Source organism: Antechinus flavipes, chromosome 2 (assembly GCF_016432865.1).
Source record: "Antechinus flavipes isolate AdamAnt ecotype Samford, QLD, Australia chromosome 2, AdamAnt_v2, whole genome shotgun sequence".
Lineage (NCBI taxonomy): Eukaryota > Metazoa > Chordata > Mammalia > Dasyuromorphia > Dasyuridae > Antechinus > Antechinus flavipes.
The window spans coordinates 348,732,259-348,758,391 of record NC_067399.1 but is presented as its reverse complement, the minus strand read 5'-3'; the positions used below and the strand labels follow the sequence as shown (position 1 = coordinate 348,758,391).

The 26,133-nt window shown below is 36.2% G+C and overlaps 1 protein-coding gene across 1 annotated transcript in view; it reads left to right on the top strand.

The window, feature by feature from the left end:
• The window catches only part of LOC127546687 (serine palmitoyltransferase small subunit A-like), a 63,804-nt gene extending 38,508 nt beyond the window's left edge, over window positions 1-25,296 (top strand). Inside the window, exon 3 of the mRNA XM_051973674.1 lies at window positions 25,287-25,296. Coding sequence (XP_051829634.1) covers window positions 25,287-25,296 — 10 coding nt within the window. The remainder of the gene's footprint in view (window positions 1-25,286) is intronic.
• Window positions 25,297-26,133: the final 837 nt, after the last annotated feature.

Genomic DNA, 26,133 nt, shown 5'->3' with positions numbered 1-26,133 from the left:
TCAGGATTATAGCTGGTGCTTTAAAATAGAGTATATGACTCACAGTGAATAATTAATAAAACTATAATCCAAGGAACTTTACAATCTTGTTTTAAAAAAATAGCATTTCACATTTTATGATGTGTATATGTTATGTGTTTTGTAAAAAATTATATTTCCAGGGGCAGCTAGGTGGCTTAGTGGATAGAGCACCAGCCCTGAAGTCAGAAGGACCTGAGTTCAAATCTAGTCTCAGACACTTAACACATCCTAGCTGTGTGACCCTGGGCAAGTCACTTAACCCCAAATGCCTCAGGAAAAAAATATATATATATTTTTCAAAACATAATTTTTCTGTGGTGAAGACTGGTGATCAGAATTAAAAATCAGTTGATGGGAAAACTTCTTTATTTAAAATTAATCTTCTTAATTTTAATCTCATGCTATATATTTTTTCTATATTATATTCTATATATATTATTGCTACTAACTGATTAATTTTCAGTCTCCCCACATTATATTATTGATAAATTTTAGGAAGTAATTCATCAGCAGACATTTATTAAAGCCAATTTTTTAAAGTCAAAGTACTGGGCTACATGCAAAGACAAAAAGGCCAATTTCATAGAATTTGAAATATAATCTAAATTTTATTTTGCAAATGAAGAAAGGGCTAAGATACAGAATATTGGGATTCTAATTCTCAGGCTAGCATTTGGGGAGTAACACTTAGAATTGTGTAGCAATAATAACAAGATGAAGAGGGAATATTAAACTTTTGTATATGTTTAGTCTTTGCTCATTATGAAATATTTATTTTGGATCATAGAATTTAAAACTCTAAGGAATCTTAGAGATAGACTATTATAGATAGATTAAACCAATAATTAAATGACTTGCCAAAGGTCAGAAGTGTTTTAATCCTGTATTTATTTGAGGTAGACCAAGAAATCTGAAGTAGTCAGAAAAACAAAAGAAAACAATTCATAAGCAGACTATCTCCAACAGTTCCTTAAATAGATTTAAGGGAATCCATGAACTTAGATGAGAAAAAAGAATTTATTTTCATTAACCTCTAACTGAAATTTCACATTTCCTTCAATTATTCATATAAAAAACTAAACTTACTCCAAGAAGAGTTTCCTTGGCTTCAGCAAGCTGTCCAAAGGATCTCTGACACAAGTAATTTATAGTTAACTTTTTATTAGATGGCATTCTGGCATGGCAAAATGTGAGGTGGGATCTTCATTAAGGAGAATCTGGGTTCAGTTTCTGACCTGACATGCTGGCTCTGTCCAGTGAAGGGACAGTGGACAAGGCACCTTTCAGTACCCCAGCAGGTGTTTAAAGACATAATAGAGAACGTCCATGAACATCAGCAACTCATATGAATCATGTAGTTATTTAAGGTACTGGGAAAGTGACTTGTCTATGGTTACACAGCTTTGACAGTCAGTTCTTGAATTATGGTCTTTCTTGCTCCAAGACTGACACTCTATCCACCATTAAACACTGCCTCTTGCTTGCTTTTTTAAATATTATTTGATTTACTAGACTTGTAATGATATTTATATTAATATATTGGATGCCAAAAATGCACTTAACATATTTTTGAAATACAAATATGTCTACTTGTCTCCTTGCTTTTAAGAAATCATCTTATAATAAGAAAGCTCACAAAGCAAACTTCTACCTCTACATACTTAGTATTATCTAATCTGAAGTTCATCACTTTTCCTTTCAGTCCCATGTTTAGTACCATACTTAATGTAATCTGGTTCTTGCAGCTTAATGTAAATGTTATTAAGCATTTTGGAGTAAGTAAGGGGAACTACCTGCATAATGTTGGCCCCTGTTCCCTTCCATTATTGTTATGAATCATGGTATCATTGCTTTCATTTCTCTTTGCTTAATTTAATTTAATTTAGTCTGGAAAAAAGGGCTTTTTTAGGAGTCAGTCCTCCCTTTTGTCAGGAATACCTGGATTTGATCTCATCTATGACACATACTGTCTATGACTGTGGGAAATCACTTCACTTCTAAGTACCCCAACCAACTTTCTGTGACTAAATTATACACTATTGTAATTGGAGTCAAATGGTTTTATACTTTTACTAAGCAAAATTAAATTTATGTGAATCAAAATAATAGAGTTTAGACTAATAATTTTTAAAAACATTAATAAATTGAGTGCTTACTATTTCAAATGTTAAAAAACTTGAAAATTATTCCAGGCATAGTGTGAATGATATAAATGTAAGAAAGCAAGTTTTCAAAGAGCATACATTTTAATGGGGGGAACAACACCAAAAAAAAAAAAAAGTCACTTAATTCTTCCATCCCTGCTGTTTCTCCTTCTTTATCTCTTTTGTCCTTTTGACTAAACTCTAAAAGATTAGATAATCTTTTGAAAAAGAAATCTTTAAAAATATGTATATCTTTTTAAAAAGTGGCACCATTTTCTGTCCTCTCACTTTCTCCTTACAGTTTGGCTTGCAATGTTATCATTGCACCAAATGTATTGTTTCCAAAGATGCTAATAATTTCCTAGTTGCCAAATGCAGTGGCATTTTTTTAATTGACCTCTTTATAGCCTTGTCACAGTGTTGATCACTTTCTCTCCCTTGATAATCTGTTTTCTTTAGCTTTTCAGGACACTGCTCTCTTTTGGATTTCCTACATATCTCTACATATTTCCCTACATATTTTACCTGTTTAAACATTGTGAAAATAAAATCTGGCCTCATTATAGGAAAAGTGTTATTTTGGGTGCTTTATTTTAAAGGTGAGGGAGAGGTGAACATGTTTGTAGGCAGTGGGGGAGGATCCTGTAGACAAGGAAAAACTAAAAATCAATGATAAGAGCAGAGGTGACATAATGGACAGTAGAGGATAGACAGCTTGAGATTACAGGTGCAGGTAGAAGGATTAACTCCAGATAAGGAGTAAATCTACCTTTTCATTTGAAGTATAGATTAAGGAGGGAATAAGTGGCAGATGGTATATGAGTAATATGAGGAGCTTATGAAGAACAGCTTCAATGTTTTTCTGAACAATATCAGCTGAGAATCGGGACAGAAGTGACAGGCATGGGTGGAAGGGAAAAGCTATGGAAGATTTGAGAAGGATAAAAAAAAGTTTGGGAGAGCCAGAAGATAATAGGATTGTCTAGTGAAAATGAGGTCCCGGTTGATATTATATGCTATTAATTTATAATGGATCTATTCAGAACAATTGTATGACTAACCAACATTCAATAGTATGTGTCTACATAAAGATGCCAAATGGAGTCATACAAAACTGAGGGTTGGCAGGGTACAATTAATGATAAAATGGAGATAGGGATTCAAATGAAGAGGATAATGTAAAGAACTGGTTCACTAAAGGGTCAAAATAGGGAAAAGAAAGAGTAGCTAGTACAGGGGAAATGGACTGGTAGAAAAGGGAGAGGACAAGGAATTGGGAGTTCAAGGTTGTGGGTGAAGAATAGCCTTTGATAAAGGAAGGAAGAGGTGGAATGCCAGTAAATTATGGTCAGATAAGAGGATTTGGGAATACTTGAATATAGATATGGTATATTTGTAGCTAATAGAAGGATTAGAAATATAATCATCTGTACATGGCTGAGATGAGGTGGAGGAATAAATCATGGAAAGTGAGTAGATTAAAGAAATAGGTTTAAGTCAAAGGATGTCTGTGTATTTTGAAGTCCTCAAGTGTGAAGGCAGGAATTAGAGAGGAAAGAAAAATTGTGAGTGGGGTAAAAGACACATTGAGGAAGCAAAGGAGTAACCTGAAGATTTGTAGACAACAGCTGCTAGGATTTTGATTTGGTGATATGAATTGCATGAACCTCACAGGAGGAAAAGTGTAACTGAGTGATGGAAGTAAGGAGAGAACTTGGAAGTGGCAGTATTGGGCAAAGAGTATTCCAGATTCTTTTTCTCAACTAGTGAGCCAGTGGGGGTACAGCCAATACTAGAAAGGGTGGGCAGAGAAGTTGAGTTGAGAATAGGAGTAGGAGAGGAAAAGCTTTAGGGGACAGGGAAGTTTATTGCCATTCCAAAGGCATTCCAAACACCACAGTAGAAGTGTATGGAGGGGACAGCTAGATGTGCATGGTGCACTGATCCTGAAATCAAGAGGACCTGAGATCAAATCTAATTTCAGACATTTAACATGTCCTGGCTGTGTGACTGTGGACAGTATTGTTCAGACTAGCTCTCTGAAAGATCTGGTACCAGCCAAAGTCCTTGGTCTTAGAAGAGGAGTGAAGAGGCAGGGACCCATGTGAATGGCCAAATATGGAATCCCTTTATATCAAGTTCTGTCAGTGTTAAGTACCTTAGTACAATTACATCACTACAGCATACTGCACATGTGCTAACTATAAGCATCTTGCTATTATTATGTAGATGCCTCTTTACTGCAAGTATCTCTGCTTCAAATAGAACACAGGTTGTCATGCCCCCAGACTTCTCAGGAAGGCTGAGATGTCCCTAAGGGGAGATGAAAGCCGAACCAGACATTGTCAGCAGGTTCCCTCTGGGCTGAAGGGTCTTATACCTGACCCAGAGTTCCCCCACTGTGGCCCTCTGAACTGGGCAAGTCACTTAACCCCAATTACTTCAAAAGAAAAAAAAATTTAAAAGAAAAAAACAGGTAACCAAAGAAGTGAATGGTATTTTAGGTGGAGTGTTTAAAGAAAATAAAGAATGGTGGGAGGTGGGGAATAATTACCCTCAGTGGTTCAGAATCACTAAGAATTGTAGGATATGATCAGGTGTGAGAATTTTCATCATTAATTGGAAGACAAATGCAGCATGAAAGGGAAGGCAGACAGTCAGATGGAAGGACCTATTTCACTACCCCTCTACTTTCCAGAGACTGGAAAATAAGCACAAAGTAGCACAACTGGAGATGGAAGTTGAATCTACAGAAGAAATTTTCTGTTTTCTCTTCAGTGGAATGATGAGTTGAGAAGCCAAATTATTGAGAAAGTTGAGAATATTAAGAAATGTTAAGAGAAAATAGAACCATTCATTGATAGACCATAGCATTTTCAAAAAGTTTAGTGGACAGAAGACAGAAATTTTCTGTTTTCCTCTCCCCCCCAAGGATGGACACAGCAGATGCAAGACCTGAGATCAAAGGGAAGGTTAACCTTGTTCCTCTTCTCTGTAGCAGGCCTGTGGCAGCCTCTCCTAAGGGATCTCTCAGGAAGCAGGAAACAAGGCTCCTGGTTAGTAGAAAGTCTCCCAAGTACAGGGAGAAATCAGTTCATAATATTCTGAGTTTTCCCTATCCACCATATTCCCAAAAACTTAATAGGCTGGACCCTGGACTTTCTTAGACTTGATTGCCCAGTCAAGACTGATTTGAGCCAGGCTATCTGCCTATCTGGGACTTCAATGATTGTGGCTAAGGCCACAATGGTACAAGCAGCATTGGCAGTATGATGGCATACATCAAGATCCTTGTGAAGGGAAACCTCCCACTTTAATGTATCAATAAGAGTCACAATTCCAAGTTGTCCTGTGGAAGGATGGCTAAATTATACTGGACTCTTCCAGGTCAAAGCAAAATACTCTGGACTTCTCAGCTGCAGAAATGAAGAAAAAAGCACTGATTTAGTTTGTGATCACCTATCACTTACTCTAGACTTGAACTAGTTGGTCAATGACATTGAAGAGGTCACAACTATTAGTTGTGATAGGCATGACTTTGTTCCATTCCCTGTGGCAAGGTGCCATTTTTGCCTTCCTCTATGGACCACACAAAATTGTGTGTGGAAAATTTAGAGGGGCTTCTGCTTTCTTTATATCCATCACTAAAAAAGAAATATATTTCACAACAACCTTTCTCCTTCTCCCCATGGGTATCCAGTGTTGCTTGGTTAATTATATGGGAGAATTCAGATAACACCAAGTGTTTCCCTATGTTTGACACAAAATAATCTACATGATGTTCCCCAAAGGGGCTCAGTACAGATGCTGACTCCCTACCAGATGGCAGCGATGAAACTGAAGGGCCCCTAATGTCATAGTGTTATATTTCCTCATACAGTTGTATTGATATTTCCATGGCTTGTCATCAATTATGTTATCAGCCTTGTGTTTTAGGAATTACATACCCAAAGCTCCGTCCCAAAAAAGTTATCATTATTCTTTGCAGTGTGGTGTTTATGCTCAGAGTGCCTATTTAAATAGACTCTGCTGCCATGATATCTGCTTCAGATTTTACTGGTTTATCAGACTACTTCTGCATAGTTGTACAATAAAACCTATAGCTAAAGCCTGCAGTTTTCTGAGTACTGTAAGAAAGTACTTTTAAGAAGGCAGTAACTAAATGCCCCTGAGTTAAACTAGCTATAAGTTATAGCAGGCCATATTAGAGCTTTGCATAAATCTAATTTATCAAACCCATTATTGTTAGGAACTCAGCCTCTTCCTTTGGAGACCCTCATTAATAAGCATGTTATAGTGGCAACTTATCATTATGGGATCAGTTGAATGTAAAAGGGGACAAAGGGTAACTTCCAACCTCCTCAGTTGTGTTGTCATCATTGTCATTGTCATCCCTCATCATCACTTTTTTAGGTTTCCAAAGCATTTAATATATATATTACTTGATTCTCAACATTGCTGTGAAGCAGGTACTATTCTTATCCCCAACTTACAGATATGGAAACAGAAGTTGAGATGGGTTAAGTGGCTTGTCCAGAGTGACATAGTAATTTCATGTTTATGCTTGTGATAGGATTTGAACTGAATGGTGAAATTCTACTCATGCCCTGGGTGGAAGAAGTCATCCTTGAATAAACAGTATTAGGATGTTCCAGGAATTTTGTTATCACATTTCTCAAATCTCTGCCTCACCCTTATTCTTAACTCTAATGCCTTATATTTCTGATCTCAGTTCAGTGCAGTGAAATTTCTCAGACTGGAAACTGTACTTTGCCAATCTCAGTCCATAGAATGCTGTTGTATTTCCTGGCATTGGTCTCTACCTTTCTCGAAAGAACCCCTTTTATTTGTGCTGTTACAGTTCCTATTAGCTTCCCTTTCACTTTTGGGGACTGTCAAAAGCCAAGGGCTCTCTTTCCAGTTGTTGAATGCATTGAACCAACTTAACTTGTAGTCTTATTATGATCATTCAACATTATTATAAGAAAGAGATATCATCTGGAATAAAATGTCAAGAATATAAAGGGAAATGAAAAAAATTATGAAGAAAAGTGGCCTAGTCACATTAGATCTTAAACTTTTATAAGGTGGTGATTATATTATAAAGTGGTAATTATTAAAAGAGTCTGATACTGGCTAAGAAATTGGTTGAACCCAATTTAACAAGAAAGATAAATCATCTGGAAGAACAAAAAGTGAGAAATATAAAGGAAAATGAAAAAAAAAGTGAAGAAAAGTAGCCTAGCTATATTAATAGACCTTGAACTGTAAGTGGTAATTATATTATAAAGTGGTGATTATTAAAATAGTCTGGTACTGGTTAAGAAAAGTTGTTAGAAATAGTGGTGGATCAGTGGAATAGATTAATCAAACAGTATACTACAATAAATGACCATATTAATGTGGTGTTTAATAAAGCCAAAGATTAAAGTTTTGGGAGGGAAAAAACTCATTTGACTAAAATTTGTTGCAGAATTGGAATGTTGTTTGGCAGAAACTGGACAGAAAGCAACATCTCACACTTATTTACCAAGAAGGTCAAAATGATTATATAGGTATTTAGATATTAGATATTAGACATATTGCTATTTTTATAGCAAATTGAGCAGCATAAGAAATGAATCTGTCATATATATGGATAAGGAAAAGGTTTATGACCCAACAAGAGAGTGAGTGTGTGAATGTATATGAGAGAGGCAGAGGATAACAGAAATCAAAATAGGTAACTTTGATTACATGAAATTTTAAAAGGGTTTTCAGAAATAAAACCAACGCAACTAAAATTCTAAGGAAATTGGAGTAAAAATTTTTACAATAAGTGTCTCTGATAAAGTGTCTTTCTCTAATAGATACTGAAGTGAATCAAATTTATTAAAATAAGAGCAGTATCCCAATTGCTAAATAATCAAGATTTTTCAAAAGAAATCCAAGCTATCAGTAGTCATGAAACAATACTCTAAATCATTTATCATAAGCAGATTGTAAATCACAACAACTCATACTTTTTAAATTGACTAACATGACAGAAAAGGAAAAGGACAAATGTTGGATCAAATGTGGAAATATTGAGACACTGATGCACTATGGGTAGAATTGTAAACTGGTCCAACCCTTCTGGAGATTCATTTGGAACAGTGTTTAAACTGCATGCCTTTTTATAAGCAATACCACTGTTATGTATGTATCCCAAAAGGATAAGAGGAAAATAACCCATATGTACAGAAATATTTATACTAGCTCTTTCTGTGTCAGGAAAAAATTGTAAATTGAGGGGATGCCCAGCAGTTGGGAAATGGCTCAACAAGTTGTGATCTGTGATTGTGATGGAAGAAATTGTGCTATAAAATGATGAGCAGGATGCGTTCAGAAAAATGTGACAAGACTTATATGAACTTGTGTGAAAAACCCATCCTTCAGCTCCTCGATGGCTTGCCAGTTGTCAAGATAAAAATCTACAATAAAGAAAAATTGATTCAAAATGTTCTGAGACTGTAATTGCCAATAAAAAGCCTCTCAGTAGCCTATGATACATCTGAGACATCAACTTACTGAACATCAAAGACTTCATTCTGGAAAGGAACTTTATGAAGGTACAGAATGTGGAAAATGAGATATGTTGCTAATGTTTGGGACAGAAAGACCTACCCAAATTGACTACTACAGAGATCACTCATAGAAAGCAGAATTATTTATTAGAATCTTGAGAAGCGGACCCCATCCTGGTGTGTGAGCTAAATTTCACAGCAGGATAGGACCAGAGCTTTGAAGATGCTTACAGCTTTTAAACATTTCAAACAAAGAACCCTCAAAATCCCATCCTCTATATATGTTGTAATTGGTCACATAAGTCTGTATTCCCCTATTTGGTCAGTGGAATGCAGTAGATAAGGTGATGTATAGCTTCTTCGGCCACACAATCCCTTCTTTGGACAATGGAATGTAGTACAGACCTTATCTAAAATCATGTGACTCTGGAGAAGCTGAAACTGAGGCCTATAGGCTTGATCTACTTTAGCTAACAGTCTCTGATTAATATGTGCTTAATCTGTAAGTTCTTCACCTTTTCCCATACAATCCCCCATCTCTACACATTGCTTGTTAATCTCCTCATCTGGATCATCCCCTGATACTGCCTCCCATCCCTCTTTCTTTAAAATCATCATTTTAATGGCATCCTCTGTATGAAAGATTCTTGACAGTGATCTTTGAACTATTCTTGTTACCAATGTAATTATATAGGGTAAACATAATGGCAACAGAATAATACCATTGATTGCAATAAGTCCATACCATAAGAGCTGTTCCCACCACCCTCAAACCAAGACCATCAGCTATTTGTGAAGGGAGATTTCCAAACTTGTACAGACATATGAACTATCCTATGAATGCCCTTAATAATTTCTTTTACTACTTGTCTGTTTTCACCAATTTGCATACAACAAGTAGACAGGTTTAGTTTCTCACAGACCCTTCCTTCCTCTGCTAACAGATAATGTTATAAAATCACTTCTCTTGTCTGGGTGGCTTGATCAGCTAATAGATTAAGGGCATTTTGGTTAGTTGTTACCTCTAAGACTCCTTTCAGTTGAATTAATCGGTTTAATATATTTATTGGTGTCCAATATCTCCAACCACCATCTTGGGCCCATGTCACTGGTCCATATTCCTTTATAATTTGTGCTGGGGGCCAGGCATCTCTCCACCCATTAGCATCACCAATTTGTCCTCATTACCCTCTGATGAATGCTGGTGGATACAATTAAGCACTGACCCATCATCACAAACAATATTTGACTTGCTCCATCTGTTTCTATGCTCACCACAATCTATAATATCTATCCTCTCTGGTCAACAGGTACAAGTCCATTCACACTTACTCTCTCCCATCCATGGCCCTGTATCTGTTTGATTTAGGCAATACCCCAATAAGGTACCCCATATCAATACTATTATTAAGATTTTACATGCACAGTTCATCAGTTCCTTTTCAATGTTTGTCTCAGCTTATTCTCAGGATTCAGTTTGGAAATCCACACCCTTGGAGTGTCCACTGGTCCTTTAATTCTGATATGCTGAGTCCACCCTCTTTCCTGTGTACGCTCTGCTATATCTGATGTCAAGAGGATCTGGAATGATCCTTCTCAGCTCAAGGTCAGCTTGTCCTCCTTCCACATCTGAACCAGGACTCAGTCTCCAAGCTAGAACTTATGCACTGTGAATCTTAAGCAAAGAGAATGAGCAATAAGCCCTTTTAGTTGTAAAGTTTTCAGATGTTGCAGTAAAGACCTGACATTTCCTTAAAAACAAATCCTTGGTCTCAAATATTGGATCAAAGAAAGAATTTTGAATTCCTTTTGGATAAGGGTGACCATACAATAATTCATAAGGTGATAATCCCACATCCCTTCGGGATTTTGTTCTAATTCTTAATAAGGCAAGGGGAAGGCACTTGGTCCAAGGCAACTGTGTCTCTAATGCCAATTTAGTCAGTTGCTGTTTAATTTCCTTATCCATCTTTTTCACTTAACCGGATGAGGAGAGATGCCATGGTGTAGGTAAGTCCCATGATATTTCTAGAGCTTGGGCCACAGATAAGAAGATCTTAACTGTGAAATGGGTGCCTTGGTCCCAATCTACCTGCTCCACCAACCCATACCCTGGAATGATATACTCAAGGAGTACTTTTACAACTGCCAAGGCAGTTGCCCAGGCAAGGAGGAAAGCTTCCACCCATGAGATCAGATGGTCCACTATGACCAACAGGTATTTGAGATGCCCCACTAATGGCAGTTCAGTAAAGTCCACCTGTATGTTTTGGAAAGGCCTGATACCAGGGGGCCCTCTTGCTTTTTGGGCTTGTTATTGGGCCATCCTATTCATCCTTTGACAAATAGGACGCCGCTGACAAGTTGCCTGCTATTGTGTACAAGCCTGGTGCCACAAACTTAGTCAGCACCACATCACACAGGTCTTAGACACCCCAATGACTGCCCTGATGTAAATGTTGGAGTACATGTTTCATACTGGCTATGGTCAGTACCTCTCTGCCATCAGGGAGGAACCAGTGCCCTTCTTTATCCTCCTGAGCGCCAAGGCTTTTGATTTCCTGCTTCTCTTCTGCGGTAAAGGAAGGTGGACCCAGTTGAGGTGGATATGCCAGAATTAGCACCATCATTTCCTCTGTACTTACAGATTCCTCTTCTCCAGCCCATTTTGCCTCCTTATCCATAAAGCAGTTTCCCCTTGTCTCAAATGAATCTCCTTTTTGGTGCCCCTGCACATGAATCACTGCAAATGTTCTTAGGTAACATAAGTTATGGTTAAAATTTCAGTGACCAATGCGCTGTGTGCTAATCCCTTAACTTTACTGTTTCCATTTTTTCCCTCAAGTAATTTACAGGATCTGATTGCTTTTTCCTTTCACTTATACAATGACCTAAATATTTTATCTCACATTTCATAAATTTCAATTTGTCTTGAGAAATTCGCAGTCCCTGTGCTCATAAATAATTTAACAAACTGATAGTCACTTAGACAAGGACACTCTTTTTTCTCCCTGCCGCAAGAGAATCATCTACATATTGTAAGACTTTTAACTGTAAGAAATTTATCCCAAAATGTTCACACAATTCTTATATACCCAAGTAGATGTTCCATAAATTGAATATTATACCAATCATTTTGCTTTTGAAATACTCAATACACAGAAAAATTCCAAACTACATATTGTCCATAACAAAAACATTTTTTAAAGGACAAAGGCAAAAACTATTGTTCTTGGAGTCCCTTTAAATAATTGACATCAATATAGTTAATTAAAACTTCCTATTTTCACATAAAAGAATCTGAAAAGTTCTTAAAAACATCAACTAAACTTTCTGAATACCCCTTTCAAACTATAGGTCACATTTCTGATCATATTCTTTAAACAAGAAAACCATTATGTTTCAAAGAAACAAATATTCAGTCAATTAACACCTTGTAAGAGCAGCCTGTCTCTTTAAAAGACTAGACTGCTTTCTTCAGCAGTTTGGCTGCAGCGGGAACAAAGACCCCTTTCCGCTGCTACCCTTCTCCCATTCAATTTCCTACACAAGAATCCTTCTCAAGATTTAGGCAATCAATTTATTTACTTTCTCCCAATATCAAGTTTCTTCCCAAGTCTACCATGGCTTCCCAACTTTCTCTTTCTTTCTTGCTACACGTCTTAAACAATCTCCAACAACTTTCCTTACTAGATGCTCCATTGCTAAAGTAGCAGAAAGCAGTGGGGGAGGGGAGGATGTGAGTTGAATCTCTGAAGACAAAGGATCCTCTTCTCGTTTCTCTCTCCCCCACCTCTTCTTCCTACTCCCGAATACCTTCCCAGTACCTTCTCCTGTTCCCTAACATCATCCAAACTTTTAATTGCTCTTACAAATCAATCCTTCATAAATCACCTGCATTCTTCTTTCCAGTTTCCTTCAAAACTTTTAAGCTTCACAATATAGTGAATAGCTTAAAAAAAAATTCCATAAAGCATAACTTTTGTTAACAAATTACCCAATATGTTTCAGAAGGTAACCTACTGAATCAAACTAAATACAAACTAAATGTTTTTAAAAGTTTTTTTTTTCTCTGCCAGATTTCTTCTCACAGCAATTAGCATTTTATCTCCAGAGCTTTTTATTGCCCAGGCCAGGCTAAGCTTGACTTTTATTGCTTTTTCCCTCTCCTCTAACTAGAGCAGGCTTTTTTTTTTTTTCCCATTCTTAAAATAGACAATTTTTTTTTCTTTTTCCTCTTTAGTAATAAAGGCATCAATATTCAAACAAATTCCAAGAACTTATACTCAGAATAAACAAATCTAGCATGTAAAGGCAATAGCAAAATTATTTCCTATTAATTTCAGAATCATCCCAAAGGCCCTAATCAAATAGTTTTCTCCCATCTGAGTTTCAATCAGATAAGGTTTTATTGCCCTTTACTCTAGCAAGCTCTGAAAAACTCTTCAGCCTAGTTTTTTCTTACTTACAAATTAGTACATCAGGTTAAAAAGTTTAAAATCACAAGCAAATTTTCAAATAACCAAGTCCCAAATTTCTTAACCACTATTCTTAAAACTTAACAGAGCTTTTAAATCAACAAAACAGACTAGGGGCTTTTCTCAGGACTTCCCCCCTCCCCCTGGAGAGAAGTTTGAAATTCTTCCCTTCCAGAATCCAAATGGAGCTTCTTCTAAACTTCCAAGCCCGTTTAGTGCAGTTCTCTGCCTTCACAGAGAATGCCTAGATATTCCATTCAAGATTTTTTTCTTTACATGTTGACATACTGCTCTTCAATTTTTTTTAAACTTTCCAAACTTTAAAATCCCTTTCAATCTATGTTTTTATTTTTCTCCTTCTCTCCCCCTTTTCCTGCCTTTGCTGCTGCTTGCTGCCACTGCAGTCAGCCAAAGACAGAAGGAGAGACAAGACCAAATTAGTTCCCAAATTACCTTTCCATGATTTAAGACTAATGCAGTCTGAGCTACTCTGAAAGAATTACTACTCTGAATGAATTACAACTCCCAACTCTCTACTTTCTTCAGTCTTCAATTCTACTTTCCACTGAGTATCTCTGCCTCAGATCGTTGGCTAAAGGGAAGGGAGGCTGCACACCCAGAGCCAGAGACCATGAAGAAAACTGCTCCATGGGCACCTGTCCCTGTTCAAGATGCACAGCCGTCCCCCCAAAGACCCCATCCTGGTCGAGCCCCCAACTGTTTGGGACAGAAAAACCTACCCAAATCTACTACAGAGATCACTCATAGAAAGCAGAATTATTTATTAGAATCTTGAGAAGCGGACCCCATCCTGGTCTGGAGCCAAATTTCACAGCAGGATAGGGCCAGAGCCTTGAAAATACTTACAGCTTTTATACATTTCAGACAAAGAACCCTCAAAATCCCACTCTCTATATGTTGTGATTGGTCACCTAAATCTGTATTCTCCTATTTGGTTAGTGGAATGCAGTAGATAAGGTGATGTACAGCTTCTTCAGCCAGTAATCCCTTCTTTGGACAATGGAATGTAGTGCAGGCTTTATCTAAAATCCTGTGAGTCCAGAGAAGCTGAAACTGAGGCCTGTAGGCTTGATCTACTTTAGCTAACAATCTCTGATCAATATGTGCTTAATCTGTAAGTCCTTCACCTTTTCCCACACACTAACATTTGAAAATTCATAGCGAAGAACACTATAAATGTAATATATGTGAAAAAGGCTTTAATCAGAAGGGAGAAAATTAATAAACAATTTTATAGAAACAGATTTTGACCATTTCTCACATTGTACACCTCTTGAGTTCATCCTAGATTGCCACCTTAAATATTATGTAAAATGAACTATCCTAATGAACAAAAGTGGAAATTTGTATTTGTTTTAGTTTTTGAAAGTATGTGTTCCATTATAAAAATAGGAGTCATTAGGAACATGCTACATATGCTCCATGGCATGGAAATATAAATATATTTACAACAAAATTAATAAAAAACATATCAGGAAAACTTTGAAAACCCATAATAGGTAAATTTGACATATTACTTACAAAATAAAGAATTATTTAAAACTTACAAAGGCAATTCCCAGTTTATTTTAGAGTAGTGGTCAAGGAATTGAACATGATTTTCAAGTGAGGAAAAGTTAATCACATGAGAAAATGTTTTTTTTTTTTTTTGAAAATTTAATTTTATTTAATAATAACTTTGTATTGACAGAATCCATGCCAGGATAATTTTTACACAGCATTATCCCTTGCAATCACTTATGTTTCGTTTTTTCCACTCCCTCTCTCCCCCCCCCCAAGATGGCAAGCAGTCCTATATATGTTAAATATGTTGCAGTATATCCTAGATACAATACATATTTGCAGAACCGAACAGTTCTCCCGCTGCACAGGGAGAATTGGATTCAGAAGGTAAAAATAACTCAGGAAGAAAATCAAAAATCAAATAGTTCACATTCATTTCCCAGTGTTCCTTCTTTGGGTGTAGCTGTTTCTGTCCATCATTTATCCAATGAAACTCAGTTAAGTCTCTTTGTCAGAGAAATCCACCTCCATCAGAATACATCCTCATACAATATCGTTGTCGAAGTGTATAATGATCTCCTGGTTCTGCTCATCTCACTTAGCATCAGTCCGTGTAGGTCTCTCCAAGCCTCTCTGTATTCATCCTGCTGGTCATTCCTTACAGAGCAATAATATTCCATAACATTCATATACCACAATTTACCCAGCCATTCTCCAATTGATGGGCATCCATTCATTTTCCAGTTTCTAGCCACTCATGAGAAAATGTTTAATTCCCATATAAATCAAAGAGTGACAAAGAAAAATGTCATTGAGGTACTTTTAAAATTAGCACCCAAAGAAAGCATTTACATTGTTGTAGAGTCAGGGGAGAAATGGGTGTGTTCATTAAGGGGGAAAAGTTCAACATCTTTTTGTAACTCAATCTTGGAATCAGCAAGTATCAGAAAAAGAAAAAGAGAGAAAGCTTTGGGGTTAAAATACACATTAAGAACAATATAACCAGTTTTAAAAAGAAGTTCATTAAGAGCTTTCTTTCTAAAAGTGTACAGAAAAATGGAAAAGTCAAACTTAAATAACAGTGATGGTGGAGGAACAGACCTGAAATACTGTGAACTGAATCTCACAACATCTACAGGTGAATGGTGGTGGTATTGGTGGTGGTGATTTGTGGGACCAAACTGCATAATGGGAGGGCACATAAAAGAAGAGAGGAGAGGAAGCAGGAAAGGAAGATATATGGTGTACTCCAATCAAATCAATAATTTGTAAATAAGGGACCTTAGAATGTGTCTAATCTGCAGTAGATTTAGTGCTTAGACAGATTTATACCTCTGAAAAGGGTGTGCCTCCATCGGCAGCATCCTGCCATAGGAGAAGAAGAAACAAAGCTGCTTGTGGCTACTGACATCTAGAAGGATGAGCCTAAAGAGATTTCTTGGCAAATTAGGGGAAACATTTTCATGATGAGAGCAAAGGTTAGTAATGTGAAAAGGAAAATTCTATGTTTAGGCTTTCACCTGATTCAAAGGAGAAAACTAAGGAAGTAAAAGTTAAAAGGAGTTATTAACAGTAGGGTAGGAAGCATTTTTGGTCCAGTAGACCTAGTTCCAGTTATGTCCTGCTTTTCTTGACAGGAATAAGAAGCCTCTTGATAAAGGTAAAAGAGGAGAGTACAAGGAGCAACTAGGTGACGCAGTGGATAAAGCATTGGCACTTGGAGTCAGGAGGATTCAGTTCAAATCTATCCTCAAAAAATTTAATACTTCCTAGCTGTGTGACCCTGAGCAAATCACCGCAATTGCCTCAGAAAAGGGAAAAAGAAGATTAAAAATTAAAGAGAGTATAAAAGTTTACCCAAAACTTTACATCAGAAAACCTAAGATCATGGCAATTGGTCCATCACTTTCTGGCAAATAGAGTAAAAGTAGAAGCAGTATCCAATTTTTTTATAATCTTGGGTTGAAAGAGCATTGTAAAAGGTAACTATGCCATAAAATTAAAAGAAATGTGCTCCTATACCCAATTTCTGCCAAATTACTTTCTAGTGTTCCCAGCAATTTTGACAATATAGTGAATTCTTATCCCACTAACTTAAAACTTTATATTTGTCAGATACAAGATTACTGTCACTTACTAGTATATATTGTATATCTACTCTATTCCACTGATTCACCTTTCTATTTCTTAAGCATATCAGATAGTTTTGATCATTATTGCCTTCTAATACAGTTTAAGGTCTGATACTACAATCCTTCCTTTACATGTTTTTCATTAATTCCTTACATATTCTTGACTTTTTCTTTCAAATGAGTTTTGTTCTTTAGTTCAATAAAATAATTTTTTGGTAATTTAATTGGGATGGCATTGAATTAGTAGAATAATCATTTTTATGAAAGGGGCTCTGCCTACCCATGAACAATTAATATTTCTTGAATTTAAATTTGACTTGATTGACATGATAAAAGTTCTATAATTATGACTATGTAGTTCCTAAGTTATCCTGGCAGGTATAATCTCAGGTATTTAATGCCATGACCCATAAAGGTTATTTTAAATGGAGTATCTCTTAACTATATTTTCTTGCAATGTATGGTTGAGGATATATTAAAATGATGATATGTGGGCTTTTTGGGAAAAATTGTTGTTTCAATTAAGTTTTCAGTTGAATCCCTAGGGTTTTTCAAGTATATCTTCATATCATTTGCAAAAAAAGTGATAGTTTTGTTACCTCATTGCCTATTCTGATTCCTTCAATTGTTTCTTCTTATTATTACTGTATTTCTAGTATGATATTGAATGATATTGGCAACAATACGCATCCTTGTTTCACTCCTGATCTTGTTGTGAAGGTTTCCAGCTTATCCCCATTACCAAAAAAAAAAAAATGCTAACAGTTTTGGTAGGTATTTCTTAATATTTTTTGCTTTCAAGTTTTTTTTTTTTTAATAGGAACAAGTGCTATTTTATTAAAAGCTTTTTCTGTATCTTTTAAAGGAATAATCATGATTTTTGTTACTCTTGTTATCAATATAGCCAATTATGTTTATAGTTTCTTTTATGTTAAACCATATCTGCATTTTTGTGATATATTGTTGTAGTCTCTTGGCTAGTAATTTATTTAGGAATTTTGCATCCATATTCGTTTTTAAATTTCCTTTCTGTTTTTGCTCTTTCTAATTTAGGTATCAGCATTATATTTATTTCATAAAAAGAGTTTGGTGGGCCATCCTTTTTTGATGTTTAAACGTTTCACTTGCAAATCCATATGGTCCTGATGCTTTTTTTCCCAGGAAGCTGATTTATGGCCTGTTTAGCTTATTTTCCTAAAATAGCTTTATTTTGACAACTTAGTTCCACTTCTTTTGATCTAGGCAGTTCATATTTTTCCCTAGGAATTGTTCCATTTCACTTAAATTATTAAATTCATTGGCATATAATTGGACCAAATAACTGCTGATAATTGCTTTGATTTCCTCTTCATTATCATGAATTCTTTTTATGTTCTTCTTGAAGCCTAGTAAGCAAAAACTGAATTTGATGTTCTTTAGCTCTATCTTTCATAGAATTAGCTTCATAATGTAGGTTTGAGATAGATTCATTAGTTTTGGTTTTGGAAAACCAAATTTAGAAGGAATTGTGCTTTGTTACTGACAGATTTTAGGAGAAATAACAAGGGAATTTCTGCAAGTGACTTGGAAACAGAGAAGCAGATCTGCCAACAGGAAGCTCTTTACAGGAGTGCCCTGAGAAAGAACTATTCCAGAATTTCCAAGAGATGCATGTAACATCTGGTTCACAAGATAAAATATGCTGGTTAAATGGATGCTGGGGATGGGTTACCTGGAAGAGGAAGACTTCCTATTATTTTTTTCATTTAGTAGTATTTTATTTTTTGTAATTATATGTAAAGATAGTTTTTAATATTCACTTTTGTAAGACTTTCAGTTAAATTTTTTTTCTCCATCTTTCCCTTACCTTTTCCCACCCCAAGACAATAACTAATCTGATATAAATACATATTTTCATATTAGTCATGTTGTAAAAGAATCAAAACAAAAGGGGAAACCACAAGGAAGAAAAAACAAACAAACCAAGATGAGACTTGATATTTTTTTAATATTGATGATCATTATTATATTACTTTGGCTTTAATGTTTTGTGCATTTATGTTTGCCTGAAAGAGAAGTATGGATCAGGGATCAGGATCATTCTTCCTCAACTTTTGGTCAGCTGAAAGCTGTTTTCTGTATAAGTTAAATTTACCTTACCAAAACTTGGTTTATGGGCAAGTCATTCAACCCTAATTGCCTCACCAAAAAACACAACCAAACAGAACTGTGGGTAGGAGAGGTATTCATAACCAAATAAGGTATAGGGAAAATTACAAACAATAAAATGGATAAAATTTCTCATTTAAGGATTTGCTATCTAAACTACAGACAACTAAGAGACATACACAAATGTGTGTGTGTACAATGTGTGTAAAAGCCATATGTATTTTTTATTCAACATATCTTGGATAGCATCTTTTCTCCCTTCATGCAGTGGCTATTTTAGTTCAGGCCTTCACCTCTCACCTAAGCTGTTGTGACCTCTTTAGTCTTAGATGCCCTCCTATTTAGCCTTTTCACTGTAATTCACTCTGCACACAAATATCAAAGTGATTTTTCTAAAATTCAAATTTAACAATGTGACTTCCTTACTCCAGTAACTATCTGCTACCTTTAGTATCTAATATAAATTCCTCTGTTTGGCATTTAAAATTCTTCATAACCTGATTTCTTATCATTCTAGTTTTCTTATATGTTATTCTTCTCTACAAATTTTGTAGCTTAAACATATTGTTCTCTTTCCTTTTCTGCACACATGATACTGTCTCCCCAAACTGTCCCCATGCCTGGAGTCAACTTCTTCTTACCTTTAGGGAGAGGAAGATAACTTCTACTCTTAATTATTCTTTGATGTCCTTGTGGATTTCAATTTTCTAATTTAAGTTTCATTTCTTCAGTTTAATTAAGTCTATTAACCTTGCACAGATGGATAAGTAATCCCTGAATTCTCTGCTAATTCTTCTGATAGTTTTGTTTCTTATACAGCCCTATCTCCTATTGTAACATATTTCCTCCTTTTTGCCAGTAGCCTTTCTAGTCATTCATTTTCTCATGAGATTCTGCTTCTATTCTAACTGCTCTACCTACTATGCTATGCTCTACCTACTATGAAGGGAACTTCACTGCTTTTCTGTTTAACTTATCCAATAATATTTACTCACCAGGATAGGAATGACCCAAATCAAAACTAGATCACTAGCCTTGAAATCAGTCACTATCCTTGACTTAATTCTTCATGATTCAATTTTTCTTTATTGAATGCCAAGGTGAATTGGATCAATGCACAGGTGCCCACTCAATTCCCAGGCAAAGTACATTTGAAAGTGCGGCCTCCACAATACCACCCAAAGTTTGCTTGGGGTATGCTCATGCCTGAGAAATTGCCAGAGTTACCCTCAGTTACATTCCAGACTTACATATGTTGTGCCACAATTCCCTTTTAATGTCCTGACCCAGTTTCCCTAATTGTCCTACCTTAGTTACTCTACCCCAAGACCCCAGGCTATAATCATTCCCTCTTAATGTTTGATGGGATAAAGGTCTTTAACTATTTTAGACATTATTAGAATATCAGGAGCTTCTCTGGTATTTCCCTCCATTATGTCATCGTTCTTGTTACCCTATAAAAGAATCTTGTATCCGACATTCGCTGCTGGATTCTTAGAGATGAAAGTCTCATTCAGCCCTGGGACCAAACCATGGATCCATTTGGTCCCAGTACATCTCTCCCTTTTAAATAAAATATTAAGTTGTTCTCTAATCTCTATCCTCTCTCAGTTTCTCTGACATTACAGTACATGCTACTGTAGTCCCTGAATTTTGGAATCTTTCACTCTGTCATGAGAGGCAAACATTGATTTTCAGAACTAAGGGTTAATATAGCCTGAATTATTCCCTTACACAAGGGAAAGGGAGAAAAAACATTGCAATGTTATTTTGGAAACGGGGAATTCACTCTCATATTTTTCCATGTCTAAAGGGAATGGTACTATCTGGGATGTGGAGCAACCTATAGCACAAACATAGAAATTGCTTTTTGTTCAGACTCTTTACAGAGTATTTTAACCAATTCTATTCGGGCATTGCTGTCTGTAACTTGCCTTTAATCCTTGAGTTGATTCCAAATCTTTGTAAGAGAGCTATACCTATTACATCTATTCCCAACTTACTTTTTGATCTGCATTTCCTAAATGTCCAGCCGTTGTAGCAAACCAAACATTATTCCAAATTGGAAAAGCAGTTCTACAATATCCTCTCTTTATCAGGACACAAATATTTATTGTAACTATGTGTCTATGGCAAGTCAAGCCACTATAATTCTATAATTTGACAAGTATTAAACTGAATTGTTTGTAGATTATCTTTCTCAGTAATAACCCAAATCTTAACCTGATATCCTCATCCTAAGTACCAAATATTATTGCAGCACTCAGAGCAGGGGGAAAAGCAGAAACCCTCTTACCAGGGTCTGTTGTAGGGTGATCTAGGAGAGGCCAATATAGATTGACCAGCAGCTTTTCATATCAAATAAGTTATTCAAATTAAAACATATTTGTGCCATAGGAAGCACCACATAAACATTATTCCCACATTAGTAACAAACTTAAATAAAATTAATTTTCCCAATGATGTTAACAATAGTTCATAAGTTATATCCTTCTAAGAAAACTTGAATATACTAAAATCCTCTTCTTTAAATCATACTAAAGATGTTTCAGCTTTAGTTTTAATAATCAGTAAAGTAACAGGTTCTACGGACAGTTGCATTAATTATTCTTCCATTATTTTGAAATCTTTAAAGACCTTATTTTATACATATACATCTAGCACTAGATAGATGACTAGACCAAATATCATGTACCTAATGAGTACATATTTTCAGATTGAAAACAGCAAAATATTACATATTTGAATTGTGCTTATAGCTGCTATGGACCACTTATTCCAATTATAAAACTTTGCTATGAGAGAAAAAAGCAAGAACATGATTATACTAGCTAACAATCCCACCTTTAGCCAACTCAGGAATCCATTTGAATATCAGTGGTATTTCTCTCAAATGATGGGTTACTAGCTTAATTCAGATAATCTTTCCCAAATTAAATTATAAATTAAATTCTATACATATTTCCAAAAACATCCTGCACAATAAAAATCAGATCAAAAAGGGGGGAAAAATGACTAAGAAAACACAATGCAAGCAAACAACAAAAAAGATTGAAAATACTATGTTATAATCCATACTCAATTACCATACTCCTCTCTGAGTGCAGATAGCCATCTTCATCACAAGATTAATGGAACTAGCCTGAATCATCTCATTCATTATTTTTTTTTATTATAACCTTTTATTTATAAGATGTATGCATGAGTAATTTTTTAGCATTGACAGTTGCAAAACCTTTTGTTCCAATTTTTCCCCTTCCTCCCACCCCCTCCCTTATATGGCGGGTAGACATCTTAATAAATTTTAAATATGTTAAAGTATATGAATCATCTCATTATTGAAGAGAGCCACATGCATCAGAATTGATCATCGCATAATCTAGCTGTTGCCATGTATAATGATCTCCTGTTTCCACTCATTTCACTTATGAGTCATCAGTTCATGTAAGTCTCTCCAGGCCTCTCTGAAATCATCCTGCTGATTGTTTCTTAGAGAACAAGAATATTTCAGAACATTAATGTACGATAATTTATTCAACCATTCTCCAATTGAGCATCCACTCAGTTTCCAGTTTCTTGACACTACAAAAGGGGCTGCCACAAACATTTTTTGCAATGTGGGTCTCTTTCCCTCTTTTATGATCTCTTTGAGATATAAGCCCAGAAGAAACACTCCTAGACCAAAGGGTATACATAGTTTGATATCCCTTTGGGCGTAGTTCCAAATTGCTCTCTAGAATAGTATCAACTGACAACTCTACCTGCAATGTATTAGTGTCCCAATTTTCTCACATCTCCAACATTCATCGTTATCTTTTCTTGTTATCTTAGCCAATCTGAGAGAAATGTAGTGATACCTCAGAATTGTCTTAATTTGCATTGGGTGTAAACTATTTGGGACCTGAGATGGAGACACAGGCCTCTAGAAGCAAAATGAGAATGGCTTCTATCTCCTCTCCTAAATTTTGTTCTCTTCCTTAAAACCTATGTGGACTACTATGTAGAGAAGGTGGAAAGATTTTAACATGTAAAGTGGATTTCCCTAGATGTCCCCAAGCTTCATGGAAATAGATCATACCTTTTAGAGTCCAGAGTCCCCAGAGAATTTTGGGACTCTACAGGGTTGGGGGACATAAGGACCCATGTGAGATTGCCTCCAGACTGGGGCAGAGGTTTTGGGGTACCTACCATTCTTTGAAGAAGCTGGAGTGAACAAAAGTTCATATGCATCGGTCCTGGTCATTTCCCTCAAAGAGAAAACCTTGAAAGCTTAAGAAAAATTAAGGTTTGTTTCAAGATGCCTGACAAGCACACAGAGACTTAAAATGGCTTTTAAACAAGTGCTTTTAAATCCTAAAATTTTTTAGCTAAAATGTAGGGGCCAATTTTTTTTTTTTTACTTTGTAATAGAGGACAAAACACACACATATACATACAAACACAAACAGCTTTTTAAAATTCCTTTTCTGTCTAGTGCAGAGTTGTCCTTCCCTACTTCCTAAAGAAGAACCTCTTCTGTGATCCAACTTCTTTACTGCTTCTTTCCTAGAGTTTTTTGTAAATTTATCTTGTGTAAATTCTTCCTTTACCCCAGCATAAAAATCTCCACACTCCAGTGGTCTGGAATCACTAATGTGTCATGGGAGCCACCTGCTAGTAGCTGCTGGTGATCTAATTCTGTCCAGCAAAACAGATCCCTTCGTGTGAGAAAATGATAATGATATAAGGAGACCGAGAGGCAGTTGTATTCTCTTACTTCTCTCCTTTTCCCTCTTCTAATTTATTTCATTCCCAATTCACAAGCAACATCTGTGTCAGTAAAGGCTAATTTCCAATTCTTTCAAGTGTGTTATGATTCACAGCTGTGGGGGCTTTTGGAGAATCAACCTGCCCTTCACACTTAGATTTCCTGACATTCCCTCTCTTTCAGGAGTATATGTCCCAGAGGTTCCCACTTCCTGCCACCATTAAACAACCATTTTACCAATATGTCTGACACTTTAGACCCTGCAAGATGGTCCCAGCCACCAATGGCGATAATAAATAGTTTGCGTTTTTACCCTTGGTCTGCAGACAGAGTTGCTGGGCTGTGACAGAATGTCTATTTCCCTTCCTGTTTTCCTGGATTCATCAGTGACCTTACTAACCAACATGGTCCTAGGATCTAGGACAGTCTAGGAGTGGAAGACCCAGAACTGATCCATGAGGCCATTGAAATCAACAATCAATGGCTTGCATCTCCTCCTGCTTTGCCAGAAGCCACCAACTCATAATGTCTGGATCTTGGACAGGCCCCCATTTATAAGAAACAAAATAACTTAACTTGAATTCCACTGACTCAGTGATGAATGCAGGAAAGATTTATTTTACATTCTTGCAAGGATGAGTGCCTAAGTTAGTAGACACACCTTTCTTGTGTCTTCACTTCAAAGGCAGCATTTTATTTCCTATCCTGAAGCACAAGTCCCTCCCCTGATCCCCCATTAATTGGAAGTTACAGAAATTATATGACATGAATCTCTACCCCTTATTACATAATCAGTCCCTGCCCCCAAAGAGCTTACATTCTTACATTCTTTTAAGGGAAGATAACCTATATCTTTGATTATTCTTTGATACCCTTATAGGTTTCAGTTTTCTAATTTAAGTTTCATTTCTCCAATTTAATTTCCATAACTGGAAACCAGATATATTTCTCACATTGCACCATTCTCCCATAATTACTCCCAATGTCTCCCAAATCCAATGTTTAGAAAACTCTGTGCTCCAATGAGATCTGCACCTATTAACATAAGACTTAAGTTAAACAGATGTTTAGATTATCCTTTGCCAACTCTCAATCCAGTCTAGGATATAATCACAAGTTATTAAATTAACTGCAAAAAAAAAAAAAATGATGCTACATCAGGCATTTCCTTTATCAAGAGTAAACTCTTCTCTGATAGATTTAAGGGAAAGAATCTCAGTGTCTTAGTGTAACCAGAGCTTTGCTTTGTGTATGCTCAAATCACTCAAATTGGAGGCAGTCATTTAGGAAATACACAGGGACCTGCTTCTAGAAGACATTCTGCATTCCCCTACCAAATGGCCGCTTTCCACTGGCTGTATTAAAAAAAAACAGGCTGTCTTTAAAACTATGACACTAAACATAGGGTCTTTCTTGTATATCCAGATAGAATGGAGGGCACATTACTTCCAGTGCAAGTGCTAAGAACTTGTTAGAGTACTCTCCTGTTTTACTCTGAAAAATTGTCTTGAGGTTATGTTTTCATTTGTTTTTCTTGTCTTTTTTAGATCTACATAAAAGGAGTGATATATCTACTGGAGCCAGAATTGGGTTGCAGCCACAGCCAGCCAGTTCATCAGGGAAGCTCTGAAAAGACAAGGGAAACTGGGATTTTAGCTCAAGGGAGAGTTTGGACTTGGAACTTGATGGAACACTGCAATATAGGAACTAAACTGAACTGTGAATCTAATCGCCCTCTCATACCATGAAGTATACCAAAGACTTATTATGTTCCTTTTTGGGGGGAGCATGGAGGATAAGGGACATGTTTTTGTATGTTTGTTCTTCCTATAAATTTGATGTAAATATTTCTTTGTAAATGCTAATATCACTATTAAGTACTTATATGAACCTGGGGCAGACGAGACCCCCTACCACAGGAAGGAACACATCAATGGAAGCTGGAGCCAATGGGAGAGAATCTAAACACCCCATCCAATGGTCCCCTTAATGTACTGGGAACCATAATGATGAGGTTGTGAGAATTGAGTGTAAGAGATCTCCTAAAAGCAATGGGATCCCCCTTGGCCAGTTGCACAGGCTTTGCAAAAGAATTTGCAAAGCCCAATGAATACCGGCTTGAGGTTTGTGACAAGAGTGAATTTATTTATGCTAAGAAGACAGCTTTCTTAGTGGGCAAACTCCTGATTAGGAATTTAGCAAGATGGGTTGATAAACTCTTGGTTATATTGAGTTAATCTTGGCCTAGAGCTGGGGAGCAGTTTGAGCAACTCAAGAGAGGATGTTGACTATGCCCCAGGCCAAGATTTCCAATTGAATGAAATTACTTATCTGGGAGTTGTCTGGGAAGGGTATAGTCCCCTACACATACCCTTCCCCACCCCTCAGAGGCTG